General features: G+C 40.8%; 1 protein-coding gene across 1 annotated transcript in view; it reads right to left on the bottom strand.

Moving 5' to 3' along the window:
• Positions 1–97: 97 nt before the first annotated feature.
• Positions 98–22,440, bottom strand: part of plppr4b (phospholipid phosphatase related 4b) — a 78,233-nt gene continuing 55,890 nt past the window's right edge. The window contains exons 5-7 of the mRNA XM_030079753.1: positions 11,415–11,472; positions 7,623–7,796; positions 98–4,974 (exon numbers count right to left, since the gene is read on the bottom strand). Of these exons, the coding sequence (XP_029935613.1) occupies positions 3,301–4,974; positions 7,623–7,796; positions 11,415–11,472 (1,906 nt within the window). The 3' untranslated portion in view covers positions 98–3,300. The remainder of the gene's footprint in view (positions 4,975–7,622; positions 7,797–11,414; positions 11,473–22,440) is intronic.

Raw genomic sequence — 22,440 nt, 5'->3', positions numbered from 1 at the left:
ATGTGGCCCCAAGACCTTCCCTATCACGCAAAAACAACGAAAACTGCATTTTTCAGGCCACCGGGCCTTTAAATGAAAAAAAAAAGAAAATACCTAATTAGATCCATATAAAAATGACTGGAGGTAAATTATTCACAGACACTATTCAACAGGCTGTTACTCAAAATTACATTTTCCTTTTAGCACCCTGTAGCTTAACACTTCAAATGTAATCAGACTACACTTAAAACATTTAATGAAACTGGATTATTTGTGATTTCAAAAGTAAATGTTTCACTTTTACCTTTTATCTTTTTGAGAGCTTGAATCAACTGTACAACATCGATCACAGCTATCTTTACTCATCTTGATAATGTTTTTATTATGTTCACAATTCATATTGTGACCAATCGTGGGCTGGGTACCATCTTTATTTCAGTAATAAAATAAGTCCAGCCTGAGATTACAACCTGGAGGGGGCAACAGTATGTAGATACACTTATTGACAATTAATTCTCTTACAATCGAACACAGACAAAAGAATATCAAATACTATGGCAAATGCCAAGTTAATGCATGTGTGTAATAAAAATTTGTGATTTGCTCTACAGAAGTAGCCATGCAAATGTTATGGGTGTATAGAAGAAATAATGTACAATATAATGCAGGCTTGCTATATTCATACTAAAAATTACATTTGAGGACTTTCATTTCCATTTTCTATGAAAACTTGATTTGGCAAATATTTCTCAAACTCAGAAGTGATGCTGGTAGAACAGTTTTAATACAGTTTCATAGGCCTACTGGTGCTCACTGATGTTAGTATCAAATTTATTCCAATTACATCCAATGGATGTTTAATTAAACAACTAAGAATAATATTAGGTTAGAGATAGATAGAGAATCTAAGAGTGTAAACACAGGTTTTCTTAAATTTTCAATTCTATGCTTCTTGTCTCAGCATTACTCCAACTGAGCCCCGTGTCCCACCTATGTGCAACATTTTAAAATCAATAAATCATTAACACAACAAATTTAAACATTAGCATATTTTCCATAAACAAAGAAAACTCTTTTGTACGTGAACACCAAAGGTCCTGCCTCTTTACTACTCTGGTTAACCGGGGGTACTTAAGATACAATTTCTGTGCCAAAAGAGCTACAAGTACGGTGATTGGCTGCCCCCTCATTCACTCAATCAGTCACGCAGGTCTACCCACAGATTGTGAATGAACTATGGTGTTTCCCATTCAAATAAACAAACCGTGATGGTTGATGTGGCAGCAGTTTTTGTTTGTATGCCCTGGAGCTTGTAGGAATTAAGAGGTTATATTAGATAAATGTATGTTATGTAATGTTATGCTAACCTCATCACTAGTGTCCGATTTCAGTTTTTGTAAGAGTTGCCCTAAACACTTGTATAACACAGTAGGACACACATTCAAATGATCGTGTTACTTTTAGTAATTTCTGCTTTTAGGCTGCAGCCACAGGCCAGCATATCAGCAGTTTTCAAACTAGTGTGAAACACTTCACGGCCCTACTTGTCTGTATTTTGTACCAACCAAATGACGATGGCAAAAAGTGCAATGACCATTCTACTGCATCCAAATTCTGTGAGTCTACAATAGCCATGACTTACAGTTAAGGGAAACCACAAATTAGGTACACCCAGCTAGCTGGAGCAGAACAATGACATGTGACTGTTCCTCACATAGTGGCAGAGCAGATCTTTAGAGGGACAACAGTCAAAGTTAAATGAATTGAGAAGTTCTACGATGAAAGAGCCATCTCATTTTTGTGGATTTGTCAACACACATGCAGTACAGTCAAAAATATCAGCATACACTGTACACTGTAGCACACAGTGGACAGGATGGAGCTACTTACAGTTCAAAAAAGTTGTAATAACTGCATCAAATCAGTTTGATGGGAGCATCTCTGCTCTCTCAGGGGCAATGGTAAAAGGAGAAAATCATGGAAAACTAGGGAGGGGAGCAGGGACAGGAGGCACCAAGCTTTATGAGATATAAGGTCCTAATTTTGAGAGACACGAGCACTAACAAGACCATCTGTGAGAAACATGGGCAAATCCTCACCAAGTCTCATTTGTTTACAGTAATTACACCAAGGCATTACAATTAATTTGACAGTGATATATTCATGTTTAGAAATGCTACATGTAGCACCTTTAAATGTCCAACAAATCAACTGAGAATCATTTGAATCATTTGATTTGTTGTCATTTGAAACCATGTAAAATCTGCTGGGTGAGCACAGTGTTCCACAGAGTTTTTAAGCATAAAACAATTTAAAATGTTTCATAAAAAACTAAAAAAGAAAAAAAAAAAAGAAAAAAGGATTACTTATTAGATGTTTGGCACCTGTAAAGGTGGCACGTTTTGAGTAATTATTGCACTGGGTTCTATAAATGTATTAGCTACATTATGGTTTAAATAAGCAAAATTAGTAATCTGCTAATGCTGCTTTTTTGTGCTGTAAATATGAGGAAGGGGATTCACATGGACAATCAAATGCAAGTGTACAGAATATAAAGATAAGGTCAGAGTTTACAGTAGACAAGGTACAGTAAACGCATAATTTCAGTGCAAGTCACAGCATATTTGACTTCATAGCTACAGAAGGAATGCTAAGCACACTTATGGTTCAAAACAGTTTTCTGTTGATTATGTGGTATCTGTACAGAAAAGAGACAAAATACAAAACATATCTCTGTCACATATTAATGTCATAGTCATTTACTCTTTGTAAAATAATTCATTCTTTATCTATTCAAATTGTACAGTATGTTGTATATTAAATAGTATTTTCTGGTGTAGCACCCTTTTCAAACGTACACAGTATTTACAATGCAGGGAAGTAAACATTGGTTTCACAGCTATGATACAATAAATTTGCAATAGTTTGCTACAGTTTTGATTTTTCAGTGCTAGTCACTTATTTCTTTTTTGTGATGAAATATACCCAAAACGTACAGAACTCTCTAAAAAATGTACCCAAACTCTGTACCCAAACCACTGCCACAGCATCAATGCTAATATAGGTATCCATAGGAGTGACCACAAAAGTACACAGTGATTATACAACACGTAAAAGGTTGTGCTTTAGTGTCAACATGTACAAAAATCTCATGCTGAATAAAACCTTTTCTTTTGGGCTTGTAATGATATATACAATGACCGGTAACACTGGTTCTTTTCACAGATATGGGGTTGCTGTTTGGTGGGAAAAAAGTACTTTGAAAATCTGACAATCCTGCTTCATTTTTTCTGTTCCAAAAAGCCTTTTCTTTTTTTAATGTTATTCCTTAAAAGCAGGAGCTATTGACGTCCCCTTGTAGAAAATATTTCGGGTATTATCTGGGCTGTTAGCTCTCTCTGGGATCAGGATTACATTATTCCCTTTTCTCCGCAGTGTGGAGTCACGGCTGGATGCTACTGAAGGGGTGTCTGAAGTTGCTTCCCCACCTCCTCCTCCTCCTCCTCCAGATCCAGAACCACTGCCATCCCCTGGAGTGACACGTATGGTAGAGAGGCCCTGGGGGTGCAGCCTCTGCTCGGACTGGCCAGTGTTCTGGGTGTGAACAGTAACGATGGGTGGGGTGCTAACGGTGGCAGTGGTGGTAACGACGTGATTAGCCCGCTTCCTGTCAATAGACCCTTCGCGTGCTGACTCCGAGCTTTCTGAATCTCTGTTTAGATCATTGAGCTCAAAGGACTGCCTCAGACTTCCTCCTCCTCCAGCTCCTGCTGCACTCCCACCAGCTCCAGTGCCATGATCCAGCGACCGCCACCTCCATGCTCCACTCCCATCTGTGGATGGGGCTTGGATCACAGGCCTGTTGTTCTCAGGGTGGGCCTCTACTCTGACAATTGTCCCAGTACTCCCTGATATACTGCCTGTGGTGCTACCCAGTGAACTGGGCCCAGTGGTGTTGTTAGGTTCCTGCTCATTTAGTGCCCTGTAGCGAGCAGAGCCTTGGCAGCTCCCAGTGGTGCTGCAGCCCATGCTACTCTCGTCTAGGCTCTTGGAGTGGGTTTGCAGTAGGCCCTGCTGTTTGGACATGGCAATCACCTGCATGATTCTTGGCTGGCTGTTTGGTCCACTGTCATTAGTCCTACAGGTTGCAGTTTTCTCCGCTGCCCTTTGCCAGTTAGCCTGCACTGTACTATTAATAGTCATCCCCTCGCCTCCTCCCATTGTCCTTGGGGAGGTGTTGTAATTTTCATGAGCCTCCTCTGGTATGTGGACAAGCTGTGAAGACCCTGGTCTGGACTGCATGGATATCCTGGCTCCTCCGGTGATCCCGCTGCAGTTACTGGGCAGGGTAGTGCTAGCGCCTGTTGCCAGTTTGGCCATGTATGCATGACTGCTGCTATCAAAGCCTCCATTCAGACCCATGGCTGTCGGCTCAGAACTGGACCGGAGCTCCATGCTGCCATGGTGGTGTGGGTGCTGGGAGGATTGACCAGATGAGGAGTCCACGGAGGAAGAGAATGAGTCGGGTACCTGCAGGGAGCATTTGCGGCTGTCATTCTTGCTCTTCCACTGAGAAAGAAGCTGCTTAGAGCGACTAGAGTCCATGGAGGCATGGTGGAGGGTGGCAGCATGGCGTCTGGCTGCCTCCTCGTATGCAGCCATGGCTTGGGGGGTGTGCACCCGAGGGAGGGTGTGGCTAAAGGTCACCATGGGCTCCTTGCTGAGTGGGCTGCGGGGGGAGATAACCTCCATGTCAGCACTGGAGCGCTTCAGACTATCACCGGGTCTCTGCTGCTGGAGACCACGATGGAGGAGGCCTTCTGAGTGGGAGGCGGGAATGCCTGGCTCCCCAGCCATGCTGGCCTTCATCTGCAGATGGTGGAGAACGGCCTCCTGACTGATGTGGGGCAAGGAGCAGGGTGGCCTGTGGATCTGGGGAAGGGGACTGTTGCTGGCCTCCTCACTAGGCTGGAAGTTTCCGACTGCATAAAGCCCCTGAAACATGAAGAAATACGGAACAATTCACCTAGGGCTTCAATAATCACAAACAGGATCGCTTTACCATACTTCATGCTCCACCAGGGAACTAGACAAGGATGCCCTCTCTCTGCATCCCTGTTTGCTATTTTTTGTTGAACCACTCACAGCAGCAATATGACAAAATTGAAGCAATTCAGGATGCCAACTCACAACATAATATTAGTCTATATGCAGATGATTTATGATTATACCTAAAAAAGACATTAGTGTCACTACAGGAAACTTTCCACATCATTAACAACTTCTCCACAGTCTTACACTATACAATAAATTGGAACAAATCAACCACTGTCTGAAGATGCTTGGGAGTCTGCAGCCCCAAACACCCCCTCCCACTCCACACAGGTAATGAAAATATTTAGGTATTAATATTTCTTCCAAACTGTCAGAGTTATTCAACCTCAATTACACCCCATTGCTCAAAAGAATAGAACGCTGGGCCAAAAAATGAAAATCTTGCCTCAGCTTAATTATTTATTTTTAATGACTCCCACTGCCCCCACTGACAAATGGACTCATGACTCATGGATGACTAACTTTTATTGGAACAACAAAAAAACTCAGAATTTCTCTTTTAACTCTACAAAATACAAAATCAACTCTATACACTATATACTCTGCTGGGTCCTTTCATCTCTATCGGCCATTTTATGCGTATCGTTGCCAATGCAAAGAATTGTGGCTATTTTACTGATCTAACAAGAGGCGACTTGTATGTTTTCTCAGTTGTCGTGCTGCTTGAGAGGAATTGAGCGTTGTTTGACCAATTGGTGGTAACTATTAATGTTAGTTACTGCTTATAGCAAGCTAGTGGGACTTACTTTATGACATGCATTGTCACTGTAGCAACTAACCACGACTGCAATTTTGTTCTGTATCATCAAAATCATCAAATAGCTCCATGACCATTCTGCTCTATTCAAGTTCTGTGTTCAAACTTAACCAAGGGAAGCACAGTGAACTCAGTATCACTGCGCCACACCCCCTTATCATTCCTCTCAAATCATTAAACTTTTTACAATCCAAACTTAACATAAATTAATTTCTATTTTATTTCTGTTACTGGTGGATGATGTACACAAATTGCTGGACATTGTCCCAGTAATTATGTACCTTTCAGTTTGGGCTAATGATTAGAATTTAGAAAAGGAACCAAATGAGAACAGCCTCAGAAGAATAATGTATGTTGTCCTCCCTGAATGATACAGAGCTCCTTTGGAATGCTCAATAAAACATCTCTACTTTGTGTTTTTAACCTGTAGTTGAAAATTCTTGAAAATGCTTTCAGAATATGATGCATAATATACCCACATTTTGTCAGAATTTGATTTGTAATATCAGATATTGCTATATAAGATATTGCTTGTAACAGATGGATGAATAGAATAATAAATAAACTACCAAATGATAAATCATTTTTCTTGGTCTGAATCAGATGGATTTTGGCATTAATGGAAAACAGTCATGAGGTGAATCAGCTTGTTTTCCAGATCCTATGAATCAGTCTGAAATTCAGTGGGGTCTGGTCATGACTCTTTCAGACATGATTTAAAGCAGGCAGTGCTTGTCCCAAATATGGGCTAAAAGCGTTGGTCAGTGTTCAATCAATCAATCAATCAATCAATCATAGCAGCTAAACTGACCACATCATTAGGCAATGCTACAACAACAGCAAATTTTAGATGTTTGCTAACTGTTTGTTTTAATTTGTTGATGCTGTAAAACGTCTTGAGAAAAGAAGAAATCACAAAAGTTAGCTTGCTGTCAGTAACATTCCCCCTTCACTTATGTCATGTTTTCTCTGTGTTTGTTGCGAGTGTTGTTGCACTTCAGACAACACTCGCAAATTTGGGAATTTTGGAAACTGCAAATTTTGGAATTTGCAGTTTATTTTTAATTATACTGCAATTTTAAACATATGTTCAAGGTTTTTTTTTTGGTTTTTTTTTGCCAGTGGTTAATGCGTAAGAAACTCCAGTAGTTATCTGGTGCTTACTCATAATACAGTGATACAGTACACATATGGTACACACAGTACACATGTACATCACTGACATTTTTAAGGTCTTCTGGGTGCAATTTGATGATGAAGGCCTGTGTATGTTTGTTTGTTTTTTTTCAATAAAAAACGCCTCCTTTCTCCCGTGTTATGAATGAAAGGAATGGATTTGAAACCTGAGCAAATTTACTTGATATCTGGAAAAAACAAAACAAAACAAAACAAAAAAAAACATGGAAAATGGTGTTAAGAAAATTAGTAAGAAAGGACCTGAGAACTAGCAAGAAATTAAAATAAACAAAAATAGAAAAAAAAAGCCTAGAAAATCAGCTACAAAAAATTAACAGAAAATTAGTAAAAGAAATAAATATGTACTTAAAATTGAATTGCAAAAACAATACCATAACATTACCCACCATAAATTAAAACTAAAAAGAAATAAATTGAATATTGATAAGAGAATGTAATAATATATCAAAAATAAAGCCCACCCACGGACTCCTGGGTTTCAAAGGTTTACAAGGCCAACCAAAATAAGCATTCGTTTTAACAGGTTTTAACAGGTCTGTCACTTAAAGCTGGAGTAGATGGAGCTGGCTCCTACCAGGTAGACAGCGATGGCCCCTCCCAGCAGGAAGCCCAGGTAGACATCAATGGCGTGGTTCTTGTACTGAATGATTCTGGTCAGACCGCAGATGATGGCACAGATGATGAAGGAGAAGACCAGCAGGGGCTTGAGCAGCTTGGACGAGTCTGTAAGTGTGCTGTTAAAGTACATCTGTGGAAACACACACACACACACACACATTTATGGTTTTCTTTTTCATGGTGCTTTAGATTCCATAGAATCGGAGACTGATGACACAGTAAGGGAGACTAGGACTAGCTGGCTAGAGGAATTGGTTGGCACAGTGATTATAAAAGCCACACTATTAGGCACTGTCTTATGATATCTACAGCATAAAGGTGCCCCTGGTCATACATAATACCTTGACGCGAGTGTGTGTGTTTTTTACATGTCTGAATAAATTCTTTATTTGGTTTAATTTGGTTAAGAATATCTGGCCTGTTAACATTTTTGAAATAAGAAGGGATATGCTTAACTCAAGGTTGACTCTGGGTTGCTAGGCTACTCCATGTAGTAGCTACCTACAGTGGTATATGGGGCTGGTCAGCACTGTTCTTTGGTGGGCTGACTGGAACTGAGAGCTGACTACCCATTCAACCTATTTACAGGCAAAGAAATGGCTAGAAACTACAGAAGAACAAAAACAAACAATATTTGCATTTTTGAAGCTATGGACTATGATAAAAATTAATTCTAATTTCACTTAATTCTAATCAGTTCATCCTTGAGTCCAAGTTATCAAATTCAGGGGAGTGGGACAGACAAACAACCCAAAAACATAAAGCCTCCAGTCACGGCTGTCAGCACCGCAGAGGCATTAAAAAAAAAAGGTATAGAATTTCAGTGTTTTTTAAATTAATTAATTAATTTAAAAAAAATGAGTTTATTTATTTATTTATTTATTTATTTCATTTTTAACGTTTCAGTGAATTTTCTTTATTGACATTGACTGTGCATACGTGTTTTTTTTAATTAGTGACATTGATAGACAACAGGCAGGTGACATAAAAGATAAATGCACACAGTGGACAAATAGTGGACATACAATGCAAACAACGACGGGAAAACAACATAAAGTTACAGTATGCATGTGTGTGTGTGTGTGTGTGTGTGTGTGTGCGTGTGTGTGGAACAAAGCAAATGAATACAGAGAAAATATAAATTTGGTAAAAGAGAAAAGAAAGAGGGAAAAAAGAAAAAAGGCAAAAGAAAAAGCAAGTAAATAACTGAATAATAATAACAAACACCTGTAATACCATATAGCGTAAATCAGGGGTGTCAAACTGGTGCCATGGAGGGCCGAGAGGCTGCAGGTTTTCATTCCAACCCAAAAGTCCACCAGGTGATTTCACTGATTACCCCACCTCCAAGCAGAGAGAATGAACTAATCAGTGAAATCACCTGGTGGAGTTCTCGGTTGGAATGAAAACCTGCAGCCTCTCGGCCCTCCATGGCACCAGTTTGACACCCCTGGCGTAAATAATAGAATAAAATTTAAACTGCTCCAGTGTGGCACAGTAGTACAAAGTAAAGTAATGTAACTCCCGGTATATAATACACAACAAGATAACAAAATATCAAATCATATAACATAATGCTATAATCCACTATGATATAACAGCAGAATGTATAATATAATATGTCATGATAATGGCAGTTACCAAAGCAATCATTATAACTGTAGTTGATAACCTATATTGTAATGAGAGGGGGGGTGGGGCCAGACCAGGGCACCAGGGGGCGAGCAGGGGGGCCCCCCCACCTGGCCCAAAGCAGCCTGACCAGGAACGCCAGCGAGAGACAGACAAGACTGCAATGAAAGTTTGGTGTTTTTTTTTTTTTTCCTTTCTTGCCCCCCTCCTCTCTTTGTTTAAGTTTCGATTAATTCTGTTTGACTTGATTTGATTTGATTTTAATTTTAATTATTAAGGGGCGATCATGCCTTGGGTCGCAGCCAAACCCAGAGGTGGCTGCTGGCCCGTTGTAGATCTAACCTCCTTGTTTATTTATTTATTATATATCTGCATTTTATCATTTGAAAAACATAGTGCCAATCATCCCCCTTGTACGAGTCAACCTACTCTGTATACAGGAGAAGATGACACATTGTCTTGGAATGTCTTTTGAGGGTAATAGATTTTTCTAGAAACCCTACTTGTATAAAGCCACTGTTAACTTAGAACTGAGCCGGCTAACAGCTGAGAGATTTCTATTGATGTTGAAATCAGTGTGAAACTGTGAAATTAGTCTACTCTTAGATATCAAAGTGAAAGCAAAGTGTGCCATCAAGCCACAGTTTCCCCTTCTACCGTCCTGGTCAGTATTTGGCATTTAGATGGGTAAAAACACATTGTGGGCTTCAGCCTGAGAGACATATCATCCTCTATAGAGCTTGCTGTCTTAATTTTGAGTAATTATTGGCTGTTTTCCAGAGAGCATGAGTCAGCATCTTCCATCACAGTGACATTTTAATAGCATAGATTGACTTGCCAGCCAATCCCTGTTGTGGACTGCACCTCACTGTGGGCTGTGTGGTCGGTGCCATCCATTCAGTAGGCACCTACGGGTCATTTTTTGGTAGCTGTCAGCATTTTGCCTATCCCTGGCAGATTGTTTCTCTGTTTGATTGTAGCATGTTTATATTGCATCTTTTTGAATATTGTGAATATTCAAGTGAATTGTATGGCTGGGATGCACCTAGTGGCATTGTTAGTCCTGGACATTTAAGCCCTGAATGTTTCTTTCATCTGGAAAAAGTTGGCAGTTTAGCAGGTTTCAGGTTGCTGCCCCAGCAGATGCCAACAGACTCAACAAACTGATCCGCAATGTTGTGGGCGGTGGAGCTGGACTCTCTGGCAGTGGTGTCAGAGAGGAGGATGCTGTCCAAACTACAAGGCATCTTGGACAATGTCTCCCACCCACTCCATGACACACTGGTCAAGCAGAAGAGTGCATTCAAGACTGATTCCACTGAGATGCACCACAGAGCACCACAGGAAGTCACTCCTTCCTGTGGCCATCAGACTTTTGAACGCCTCCTGTGGAGGGTCAGATAGTCAGAGTTATAGGACTGCATAACTTACACTATTTAAACTGTTGATTTAACCAGTTAACTGTGCAATTATTTATACCTGTAGGGCCTGACAACAATTCAACAGTGCAATATCGATGTGTATATATGGTGTATACTTTTTTTTTTTTTTTTTTTTTTTTAACATATGCTCAGTTTCTTATTGCTGTATTTTTTGTTGTAACATTTTGCAGGATTAATGCACATATTGAGACTTAATGCACATACTGCACATACTTTTGATATAACTTATACATAACGCACTTTTTAAAATTTGTAAGGCACATATTTTTATATTTCATATTTCTTCCTATTTTCTTATTATTTATTTATTTATTTATTTATTTATTTATTGAGCAACTGCAACTGACCTAATTTCCCCTCAGGGATCAATAAAGTATTTTTCATGCTGATTCTGACATTGAACATATTGCGCAAAAAGTTTGACCAAATGAGGAGCATTAATGGTGTGAAATACCATGAAGATAAAGGAAGACAACAATTAAATTTGACTGACCCCTGAAACCCCTGAAACCAATTTTATCATTTTATTTTTTATTTGTTAATATTTTAAATTTTTTGTATTTTTCTGCATTTTTAAGATTAATTGTCATGTAATTGCTTTAATAATTTATTTATTTATTTTATAAATTCTTTTACAAAGTCTTTTTTGTGCTGTTATTAGGCTTTTTACTCACCGAAACATAGACTGCTGCAAAGGATGCTAGGGTGGCGTGCTGAGATGGGAAGGATTTTCTGGAAGAGACGAAAGAACAGAAATAGATTGAGCTGACATCCCAGCCAGTTTGCGCAATGTATGAGTCAATTGAAGAAGGGAGGGGGGAGGAGAGAGGGGGGAAGGGGGCTTATAGTGGGGAGGATTATAGGCAACCACATCCAAAACAACAATAATGAGGAATCTCAAATGCTGCCGTACACAGTCAAGCAAATGCACGCAATTTTTTTTTTTTTTTTTTTATTAGGATAACCCCTTGAGATGAACCATCTCGCTTTCGAGGGGGTCCTAAACACAGCACAAAGAAAAGGGCATTATACACAAGCAAATTTGACAAACAAAGCTGTAAATAAATCATGACATAAACTTAAAAAGAACCAAAAACAAGCAAAAACAAAACACAGAGCCTACAATTACAACATATTAAACAACAGAATAATGATCATTGTAGAGATATCCCGGCGTTATTGTAAAATATAACAGTAACAGTAAAATGTCAGTGAAAGGGAAGAAATATGAAGTACAATTGGATGGGTGTTAAAGTCTACATGTACAATTGGTATGCAGATGACTTGCCAAAGCATGTTTAAACAGTCTGAGGGATAAAATAGAGCGAATATTTGCGGGTAAATTATTTCAGTCAGAAGGTGCTTTAAACATAAAGGGCTCTAGTTTCCCGGCGCAGTGCGGGGTGGCGCAGTGAGGCGAACCCCGCGCAGAGCTAGTTTCGACCGGCGAAACGGGAGAGGCGGACAGTTTCAAAGTTTCGCAGGCGGAGGTGCACCGAGATGGGAGTGGCGGCGCAGCGGGGGGAGGTGCCGACAGATTCAGCTTGGCGCAGTGACAGTTTCGTGCCAAAAGGCTTCGCCGAGGTGCGCCAAAAGCTTGCCATCTGAAACCACGTCTACTTTCAGCGCAAGGCGCAGCGGAGCCGGCGCAGTCGAAGTTTGGCTGCCTGGCGCACATCACCAAAACCTCACAATCAGCACAAATGGTGCCAATCTCCTTTGATCTGACATCAGTTGTGACGGGACAGTTGATATGGAGATATACACTACTCACAAAAAGTTAGGGATATTTGGCTTTTGGGTGAAATTTATGGAAAATATAAAAAGTTCACGCTACAGTAATATTATATCATGAAAGTAGGGCATTTAAGTAGAAGCATACACTGGTGATTTCCTCATCTCAAACAATTTCTTGAAACAAAAGCCAACAACAGTGGTGGGTATACCACAACAAAAAATGTCAGTGTCAATAACTTGTCATGTGCCCTTGAGCATCAATTACAGCTTGACAACGACATCTCATACTGTTCACAAGTCGACTTATTGTCTGCTGAGGCATGGCATCCCACTCTTCTTGAAGGGCGGCCCTCAGGACATTGAGGTTCTGGGGTACAGAGCTCCGAGCCTCTACACGGCGACTCAGCTGATCCCATAGGTTTTCTATGGGATTCAGGTCTGAGAAAGTGCAGGCCACTCCGTTTGAGGTACCCCAGTCTCCAGCAGCCGTTCCCTAATGATGCGACCTCGATGAGCTGGAGCATCAAACACCTGATGTGAATTTTGCTGTTAAACTCCTTGTTAGAGAACAGCAACTTGTGCAAAAAGTACTGAAACATTGAACAGTTGGACATGTGCATTCAAAAGATTACAGAAGGTCACATTAAGTTCACCTGTAAAGGTTAGAATGCATTTTAGGTTCATCTTGAAATTTCACCCAAAAGCTGAATATCCCTAACTTTTTGTGAGTAGTGTATGTATGTGCTGATTGTGATCGTAGCATTGAATAGTGTTTTTTTGTCGGTATTTATTGCATTGTTCATGTGTCTGACATTCTGGAAGCCTGCCGGTGAGGTTTTGGTGACGTGTCCGCACTGCTCGCCGGTCTCCGCTCCGCGCCTGTCTCCTGGGCTCCGCTCCGCCTGTGGCAGTAGACCTCCATGTCAGCTGTGTAAACTTTCATTACGCCTTCACGCAGCGCATTTTAAAGGCAAGGACAGGGGCTCATTTGATTGGTGAAATGTGAATCGGCTGTGTCAAACCCACTCCACGCCTTCTCTCCTCCCCTCCGCCGGTAGGAGGGACGGCGGAGTACTTGCGCCACCGAGAACGGCGTGCCAAACTTGGAAAATCCGCCTGGCCACACCCAGTTGGCGAAGCGCATCTGCGCTACGCCCCCGCCTCGCCTGGTCTGCGAAACTAGAGCCCAAAAGCTTTTTTTGATGTGGACAATGAGTCATTAGGTACTAAAAAAGAAACACTGTACAGTATGTCTCAAGTGATGAGTCAACGTAATCTCATGAAGTGGTTCATATGACATCATACGAAAAGTTATGCAAGTTTTCGTGCATATTCCTACGAATTTCCAGCAGCACGAGCGATCAGCGCGACTGCTCGAGCTCCAAAGCGAGAGCCTTAAGAAAAACGGGGGACATTCCTTTTATTCTCAGTGGAAAATACAATATTTTAATAAAGTTTATGCATTGAAATGCGCTTTGATAACATTTCTAGCGAGAAACGTGCATTTGATTCTCATAATCTTCTTTGAGTGAATGTATACAATCTTTAGTTTGCTATTTATTACGAAGTCTCTTTCAGGTTTCTATCATTGCTATGGACACTACTATCGCTGCCGCACATGTAGCTTCCCTCCCTGTCACTGTGTTAAAGTTTTTATTTCTCAACAAAAAAAACACGAAAACGTCCTACAAAGCTCACCAATACCATAGATAAATGTTAAGGCTTTATTACACTTTAAGTGTAATAAAGTGCATGAAAGTTGATAATACGCTGATATGTTACGCCATTGAACACAACCCTTTCAGTCAGCGAAACAGAGCGGGTGGAAAAACAGTGGAAACACATCAAAAATAGCACTAAAGAAAAAAAAAAATATATATATATATACACACACACACACACACACACACACACATATATATATATATATATATATATATATATATATATGTGTGTGTGTGTGTGTGTGTGTATATGTATATATACAGTACAGGCCAAAAGTTTGGACACACCTTCTCATTCAATGCGTTTTCTTTATTTTCATGACTATTTACATTGTAGATTCTAACTGAAGGAATCAAAACTATGAATGAACACATGTGGAGTTATGTACTTAACAAAAAAAGGTGAAATAACTGAAAACATGTTTTATATTCTAGTTTCTTCAAAATAGCCACCCTTTTGCTCTGATTACTGCTTTGCACAATCTTGGCATTCTCTCGATGAGCTTCAAGAGGTAGTCACCTGAAATGGTTTTCCAACAGTCTTGAAGGAGTTCCCAGAGGTGTTTAGCACTTGTTGGCCCCTTTGCCTTCACTCTGCGGTCCAGCTCACCCCAAACCATCTCGATTGGGTTCAGGTCCGGTGACTGTGGAGGCCAGGTCATCTGCCGCAGCACTCCATCACTCTCCTTCTTGGTCAAATAGCCCTTACACAGCCTGGAGGTGTGTTTGGGGTCATTGTCCTGTTGAAAAATAAATGATGGTCCAACTAAACGCAAACCGGATGGGATGGCATGTCGCTGCAGGATGCTGTGGTAGCCATGCTGGTTCAGTGTGCCTTCAATTTTGAATAAATCCCCAACACTGTCACCAGCAAAACACCCCCACACCATCACACCTCCTCCTCCATGCTTCACAGTGGGAACCAGGCATGTGGAATCCACCCGTTCACCTTTTCTGCGTTTCACAAAGACACGGCGGTTGGAACCAAAAATCTCAAATTTGGACTCATCAGACCAAAGCACAGATTTCCACTGGTCTAATGTCCATTCCTTGTGTTTCTTGGCCCAAACAAATCTCTTCTGCTTGTTGCCTCTCCTTAGCAGTGGTTTCCTAGGAGCTATTTGACCATGAAGGCCTGATTGGTGCAGTCTCCTCTTAACAGTTGTTCTAGAGATGGGTCTGCTGCTAGAACTCTGTGTGGCATTTATCTGCTCTCTGATCTGAGCTGCTGTTAACTTGCGATTTCTGAGGCTGGTGACTCGGATGAACTTGTCCTCAGAAGCAGAGGTGACTCTTGGTCTTCCTTTCCTGGGTCGGTCCTCATGTGTGCCAGTTTCATTGTAGCGCTTGATGGTTTTTGCGACTCCACTTGGGGACACATTTAAAGTTTTTGCAATTTTCCAGACTGACTGACCTTCATTTCTTAAAGTAATGATGGCCACTCGTTTTTCTTTAGTTAGCTGATTGGTTCTTGCCATAATATGAATTTTAACAGTTGTCCAATAGGGCTGTCGGCTGTGTACCAACCTGACTTCTGCACAACACAACTGATGGTCCCAACCCCATTGATAAAGCAAGAAATTCCACTAATTAACCCTGATAAGGCACACCTGTGAAGTGAAAACCATTTCAGGTGACTACCTCTTGAAGCTCATCGAGAGAATGCCAAGAGTGTGCAAAGCAGTAATCAGAGCAAAGGGTGGCTATTTTGAAGAAACTAGAATATAAAACATGTTCTCAGTTATTTCACCTTTTTTTTGTTAAGTACATAACTCCACATGTGTTCATTCATAGTTTTGATTCCTTCAGTGAGAATCTACAATGTAAATAGTCATGAAAATAAAGAAAACGCATTGAATGAGAAGGTGTGTCCAAACTTTTGGCCTGTACTGTATATATAACCGTATCATCAGCATAAAGCTGAACAAAACACTTACAAATAAGGGGAAGATCGTTAATAAAATGGAAAAGAGAAGTGGACCAAGCGTTGATCCCTGAGGCACACCAAACTGCTGAGTTAAAATATCAGATTTAACTCCATTAATAACAACACAGTTTCCTATTTTGAAGGTATTAGTTGAACCAAAATAAAGCAGTGTGCGAGAGGCAAATAGCATAGAGTTTATCGAGAAGTATGTAATGATCAACCAAATCAAACGCCTTTGTTACTTCAATAAAAATTGCACTAGTTAGTTTAGAGGTATTTTAAGCAGTGAGAATATCATTGGTAAGTTTTAGCAGTGCAGTAGTTGTAGAATGATTTGCACGAAAGCCAGACAGAGGGTGATAGAATATTGTTTTCATTTAAGTAACTGACAATTGGTTATAAATATAATTTTTCAAACAGTTTAGCGACTGAGCAGAAGGTTGGAGATTGGTCTGTAGTTGCTAAGATCTAGTATACTGCCTCCTTTATGTAAGGGAGTGATGCGTGAGCATTTCCAGATTGTGGGCAATTCATAGGTGGACAGGGACATATTGAATAGATCACATAGAGGATACATAAGTACATGAGCTGCTAGTTTTAAAAATCTGGATTCAATGCCATCCAACCCAGGACCACTGCTCATTTTAAGATCATTTATAGTATTCTGTACCTCAACAGGTGTAATATTCCTAAAGGAAAATTGAGTTAGTAGACCGGGTGTTAATATGCTGTGAGTTAATACAGATGGAGGATTCAGGCACTATGGATGAAACTGATAAGAAATGCTCATTAAAGGCTTGGGCCATTAAGTGGTTCTTGTAATATTTTATTATTAACTTTAATTTGTTTAGGTACAGATTTGTTAGATGCATTAGTTAATGTTTTGATCTTAGACCAGAATTGTTTGGGATTTTTAAAGTTCTCAGAAAGAGATTCTTTGTAATAATTTGATTTGGCATTTCTTGTCATAGTTTTACTTAGATTTCGTAGCCTCCTGTGTTCTTCCCAATCAGCAGGGTTCTTAGATTTACGAAATGTGGCCCATGCACCATCTCTCTGCCTGAAAAGACTAATTAAGTCAGCACTTATCCAGGGAAGGTGTCTGCCTTTTACCTTAGTAGTTTTCAGAGGAGCATGTTTATCAATAATTGTACTCAGTTCGGAATGTAAAAAATCCCACGCATCTTGGACATATAGGGCTCTAGTTTCCTGGCGCAGCGCAGGGTGGCACAGTGAGGCGAACCCCGCGCAGAGCTGGCTTGGACCAGCACAACCCGAGGCACGCACAGAGGCAGACTGAGGTGCGCTGAGAATGGAGTGGCGTTGCAGCAGGGGGAGGTGCTGACAGATTCAGCTTGGCGCAGTGACAGTTTCGTGCCAAAAGGCTTCGCCGAGGTGCGCTCAAAGCTCGCCATCTGAAACCACGTCTACTTTCAGTGCAAGGCGGAGCGGAGCCAGTGTAGTGGAACTTTGGCTGACTGGCACGCAGTGCGCACACGTCACCAAAACCTCACAGTCAGCACAAACGGTGCCAATCTCCTTTGATCTGACATCAGATGTGACGAGACAGTCGATATGGAGATAAATTTGTGTGCTGATTGAGATAGTAGCATTGAATAGTGTTTTTTGTGGGTATTTATTGCATTGTTAATGTGCCTGACATTCCGGAAGCCTGCCTGTGAGGTTTTGGTGACATGTGCGTACTGCGTGCCGGTCATCCAAACTTCCACTACACCAGCTCCATTCCGCCTGCGGCAGTAGACCTCCATGTCAATTGTGTAAACGTTCATTACGCCTTCGCGTAGCGCATTTTAATGGCGAGGACAGGGGCTCATTTGATTGGTTTAAAGTGAATCGGCTGTGTCAAACCCACTCCATGCCTTCTCTCCTCCCTTCCGCCGGTAGGAGGGACGGTGGAGTACTTGTGCCACCGCGCACGGCGTGCCAAACTTGCAAAATCCACCTGGCCACACCCAGTTGGCGAAGCGCAGCTGTGCTGCGCCCCCGCCTCACCCAGTCTGTGAAACTAGAGCCCATGGTATTAATTGATACCTTTCCCAATTAATTGAAATTATGTCATTAGGCAGTTTGATTTTCCATATACAATACACAATTGCATGGTCGCTAAAGCAATATCATATCTTCCATTAATCAGAATTAATGGTAGAGATCATATGATTTATAGATTCAGCAGGTGCAAATGGAGGTCGATAGTTATATACTTATTAGCATGCAGAGTTACTTTTACAAAAATGCACTCAAAATGCAGGAGTTCAATATCTGGAGTTATTAACTCTGAGACCAAAGTACAAGACACATATGTAGATCCCAACCACAGACTGTTCGAGTGGCTGCCCTCAGGCAAGCGGCTTCGCTCCATCAAAGCCCGGACTGAGAGGCTGAGAAGGAGCTTCTTTCCCCAGGCCACACGGATTCTGAACTCATAACACAAACTCTGTATATCAGTCCACAACACCACCTGCATGCAGTGTCAGACAGCTCAGCACCTTACTATCCCCTGTTGTCTGATACTCACTCACTCAATGTGACGAATAAACCTTGAATCTTGAATCTTGAATCTTGAATCTAGATACACCACCTCCCCTTGAGCCTCTATCAGCCCTATATAAAACATAGTCAGCAAGTTCAATTTCCTTATTAGATATTTTGTTAGTACACCAGGTTTCGGATAAAGTAACAACAGTAGGTTTATACTGTTGAACCCATGCTCGAAGCAAATCAATTTTAGGTAAAAGACTTCTTATTTTTAGGTGAATTATTTTCAGACACTTATCACCGTCCATATTGATATTTAAAGTTAAAGTAACTCCACTGATCAAACATAGGAGGGCTGAAAATGTCAAACGAAGTAATTTGTAGGACTCAGAATTAAAAGGTAAATAGAATAGAATAGAATAGAATACACTTTATTGTCATTACACGAAGTGCAACGAAATTCCGCTGTGCCATGCCTGAACAGCAACAACAAACAAGTGCACACATCACCATTGTGCATTGTGCATACTGTATGCACAATCATCCACAAATAAAAGAACATTAAAAAGAGCATTTAGCCATAAAAAAATCTATACTAGTGCTAGAGTTATTCAGTTCTGTTATGGCTCTGTAGAAGAAACTGTTCTTGAGTCTGGATGTGCGGGCTCTGAGTGCCCTGTAGCGCCTCCCAGAGGGTAGCAGAGAGAACAGGTGATGACTGGGGTGACTTGCATCTTTGAGGATGTTGGTAGTGGAACGGAGGCAGCGTGTTCTGAAGAGGTCTTCCAGTGAGGGCAGACTGAGTCCGATGATCTTCTCAGAAGTTCTTATGACCCTTTGCAGACTTTTTCGGTCTGCATCTGTACAGTTCACATACCAGGATGTTAGGCAGTATGTCAGGACACTCTGGATGGAGCAAAGATAAAAGGCTATAAGCAGCTCAGCAGACAAGTTGTTCTTCAGTGTCCGCAGGAAGTAGAGCCGCTGCTGAGCTTTTTTTTTTTACCAGAGTGGAGGAGTTCAGTGACCACGTGAGGTCCTCGCTGATGTGGGTCCCCAGAAACTTGAAGCTGGTGACTTCTTTTCCCTTGATGGTTAGGGAGGCGTGGTCCTCGTGGTGTTTGCGGAAGTCAAAGATGATTTCGTTGGTCTTTTTGATGTTTAATGTGAGGTTATTGTTCATGCACCATTCCGTCAGCCTGTCCATTTCCTCTCTGTAGTGTGTTTCATTGTTGTCTGAGATCAATCCCACCACTGTTGTGTCGTCTGCAAATTTAATGATTGCATTTGTGGAGCATGTGGGAGTGCAGTCTGATGTGTACAGTGAATAAAGTATGGGACTTAGTACGCAGCCTTGCGGTACCCCTGTGCTGAGGGTCAGAGTGGGAGAGAGGTGAGCGCCAAGTCTGACTGTCTGTGGGCGTTTGGTGAGAAAGTCTTTAATCCACATACACAGAGTGCTAGTGAAACCCAAGCATAGCAGTTTGGTAACCAGTCTACTGGGAACGATGGTGTTAAATGCAGAGGAGTAGTCGATGAAAAGCATCCTCACGTATGTTCCCCGCTGGTCCAGATGTGTGAGTGCTATGTGGAGGGCAGTGGCAATAGCATCCTCTGTGGAACGGTGAGCTCTGTATGCATACTGGTGCTGGTCAAGGTTAACAGGGAAATAGGATTTGATGTGTTGTAGAACTAAATAGACATTACAATTAGATACAAAAAACTTCCATCACAATGCATAACAGATAGACACACACAAAAACAATACAACACAGCAGGAGGAGGAGCAAGGTCTGCCTCTCAAATACAGGGGAGACTTACAGTTAGTGCGACTTTTTTTTACGACACTATACTTCTGTTTTGCAGTGAATAGACAGCTTACGGCAAACAATCCCAGTACGCAACAACTTAATGCATAAACTAAAAGTGGCAGCCAAAATAGCAAGTAAAGTCTTTAAGTACGCTTGAATAAAAAAGTCAGTAATCATATTAAGTTCTTAATAGATTGGCTGCGGAAACGTCTTAACAGAGCAAGAGAAAAGGAAGAGGAAGGCAAAAAAAAAAAAAAAAGACTTTACTGCGTTATCCAGGGGAGTTCATGGAAGAATTCATGGATGTCATGAAGGCAGCTTCAGCCGCTTCGTGATCGCTGAAAAGTCTTTTTTCTCCATCCACTATTACACTCAAGGTGCAAGGATAACGCAGGGAATATTCTAGACCCATTTCCCAGAGCCTCCGTTTAACCGTGATAAAGGCGTTCCGTTTCCTCAGCAAGTTAGCACTGAAGTCCGGGTAGATGAAGATTCGTTTGTCCATAAAAGTCAGTTCTTTCTTTCCTCGAGCCAGGTGAAGGATCTTTGATTTATCTTGGAAGTGGACTAACTTTATCAGGATAGGCCTTGGACTGGATCTCACGTTTGAGTGGACTTTGGATAAATGTCTCTTTTAGGGGTGTTTTGGGTTGTACTAGGGAACATTGCAAATTAGAAGCCTATTTTGGTGTTCACGGGCTTCTGGTTCACATATTAGCACCCAAATAATACAGCTGGAGCAAACACATCCAAAACGAGAAACTCAGTTACCAGACAGACAAGGCAACAACTTGAAATAACGTAAAAGTCTGCCCTCTGAAGTGTTGAAAGCCACCACGGTTTAATAATATGATCTCTGTTTCCATCACATGGTCCCCCTCATCGTAGCTCTGGAAGAGTTACAGTACATGCCCTCTAATGTATTCTTGGCACCATCATGATATTTTGGGTGACAGTAATCAAGTGGCTTTTTTGCTTTAATGTTTTGCAGATGTGATATACCTTTGTGTGGCTAGTGGCTAACAATCAGAATTAGAATCAGAAATACTTTTTTGATCCCTGAGGGGAAATTAAATTATAGCTAATAGAATAAAGGATAAGAAATAGAAAAATAGTTGCCTCAGAAATTTGTAAGAAAAAAGTATCTCCATAATGTCTATAAATGTGCATTAATCCTACAAAATATTACAACCACATATATAGAAATAAGAAACTGAGCATATGTTAAAAAAAAAAAAAAAAAAAAAAAAAAAGTCTAAGTATATCCACCATATATCCACAGGGATATTGCACATACCTGACCTACATTCTTTTTCCTTTCCTTGCCTATTGGGTGGCTGAACTCTTCATATTATTGCCTCTTGACATATTTGCACCTATATATACTTGGTGAAATTTTCTATTTATATATTTTTTTTCTTGAAAGTTGTGCTCTCCATATTTCATTAAATCCCAATACATGGTGCATTACTGCATACTTCCAAGTTATTTAAGGTGACTATGTATTGTTTTCATATTTGGTGAACTTTTGTGTTGTATGACAATAATGTTGATGATTAGATTCACCTACTGTAGTCACGTGTCATGTTGTCTCCGCCTACAGTTATATTAGAGTGTGTATCCTTGTGCAGTGTTATGATGATGAAGATCAATATGTGATCAAAACCTTCATCATATTATTAAACCTTGGGAGCTTTCTTTCATTTCAGCATGTGAGCTTTACATTACTTTAATTTAGCACCTATATAAATCCCAAGAAACAAAAAATCACTTCCAGGTGCTTAAGCAAAGGCAGTTGCACAGCTGTAAAGAGGCTCTTCTACATGTGATTCCTGTCTTTACCTGCTGCCATTGACCAAACCAACAGGAAACCTTTACACAGGTAAAAACAAAGCCATGGAGTCAGCCACTAAGTACATTATGCTCCAGTATGATCTAAAATACTGCAGAGTTTAGCAGCAGCAGCCTTACTGAAGGCAACATATTGCAAGAGAACCTGTGGCCC

Source organism: Myripristis murdjan, chromosome 20 (assembly GCF_902150065.1).
Source record: "Myripristis murdjan chromosome 20, fMyrMur1.1, whole genome shotgun sequence".
In the NCBI taxonomy this organism is placed as follows: Eukaryota; Metazoa; Chordata; class Actinopteri; order Holocentriformes; family Holocentridae; genus Myripristis; species Myripristis murdjan.
Note: the sequence above shows the minus strand (reverse complement) of the source record. Positions and strands in the feature narration are given on the sequence as shown.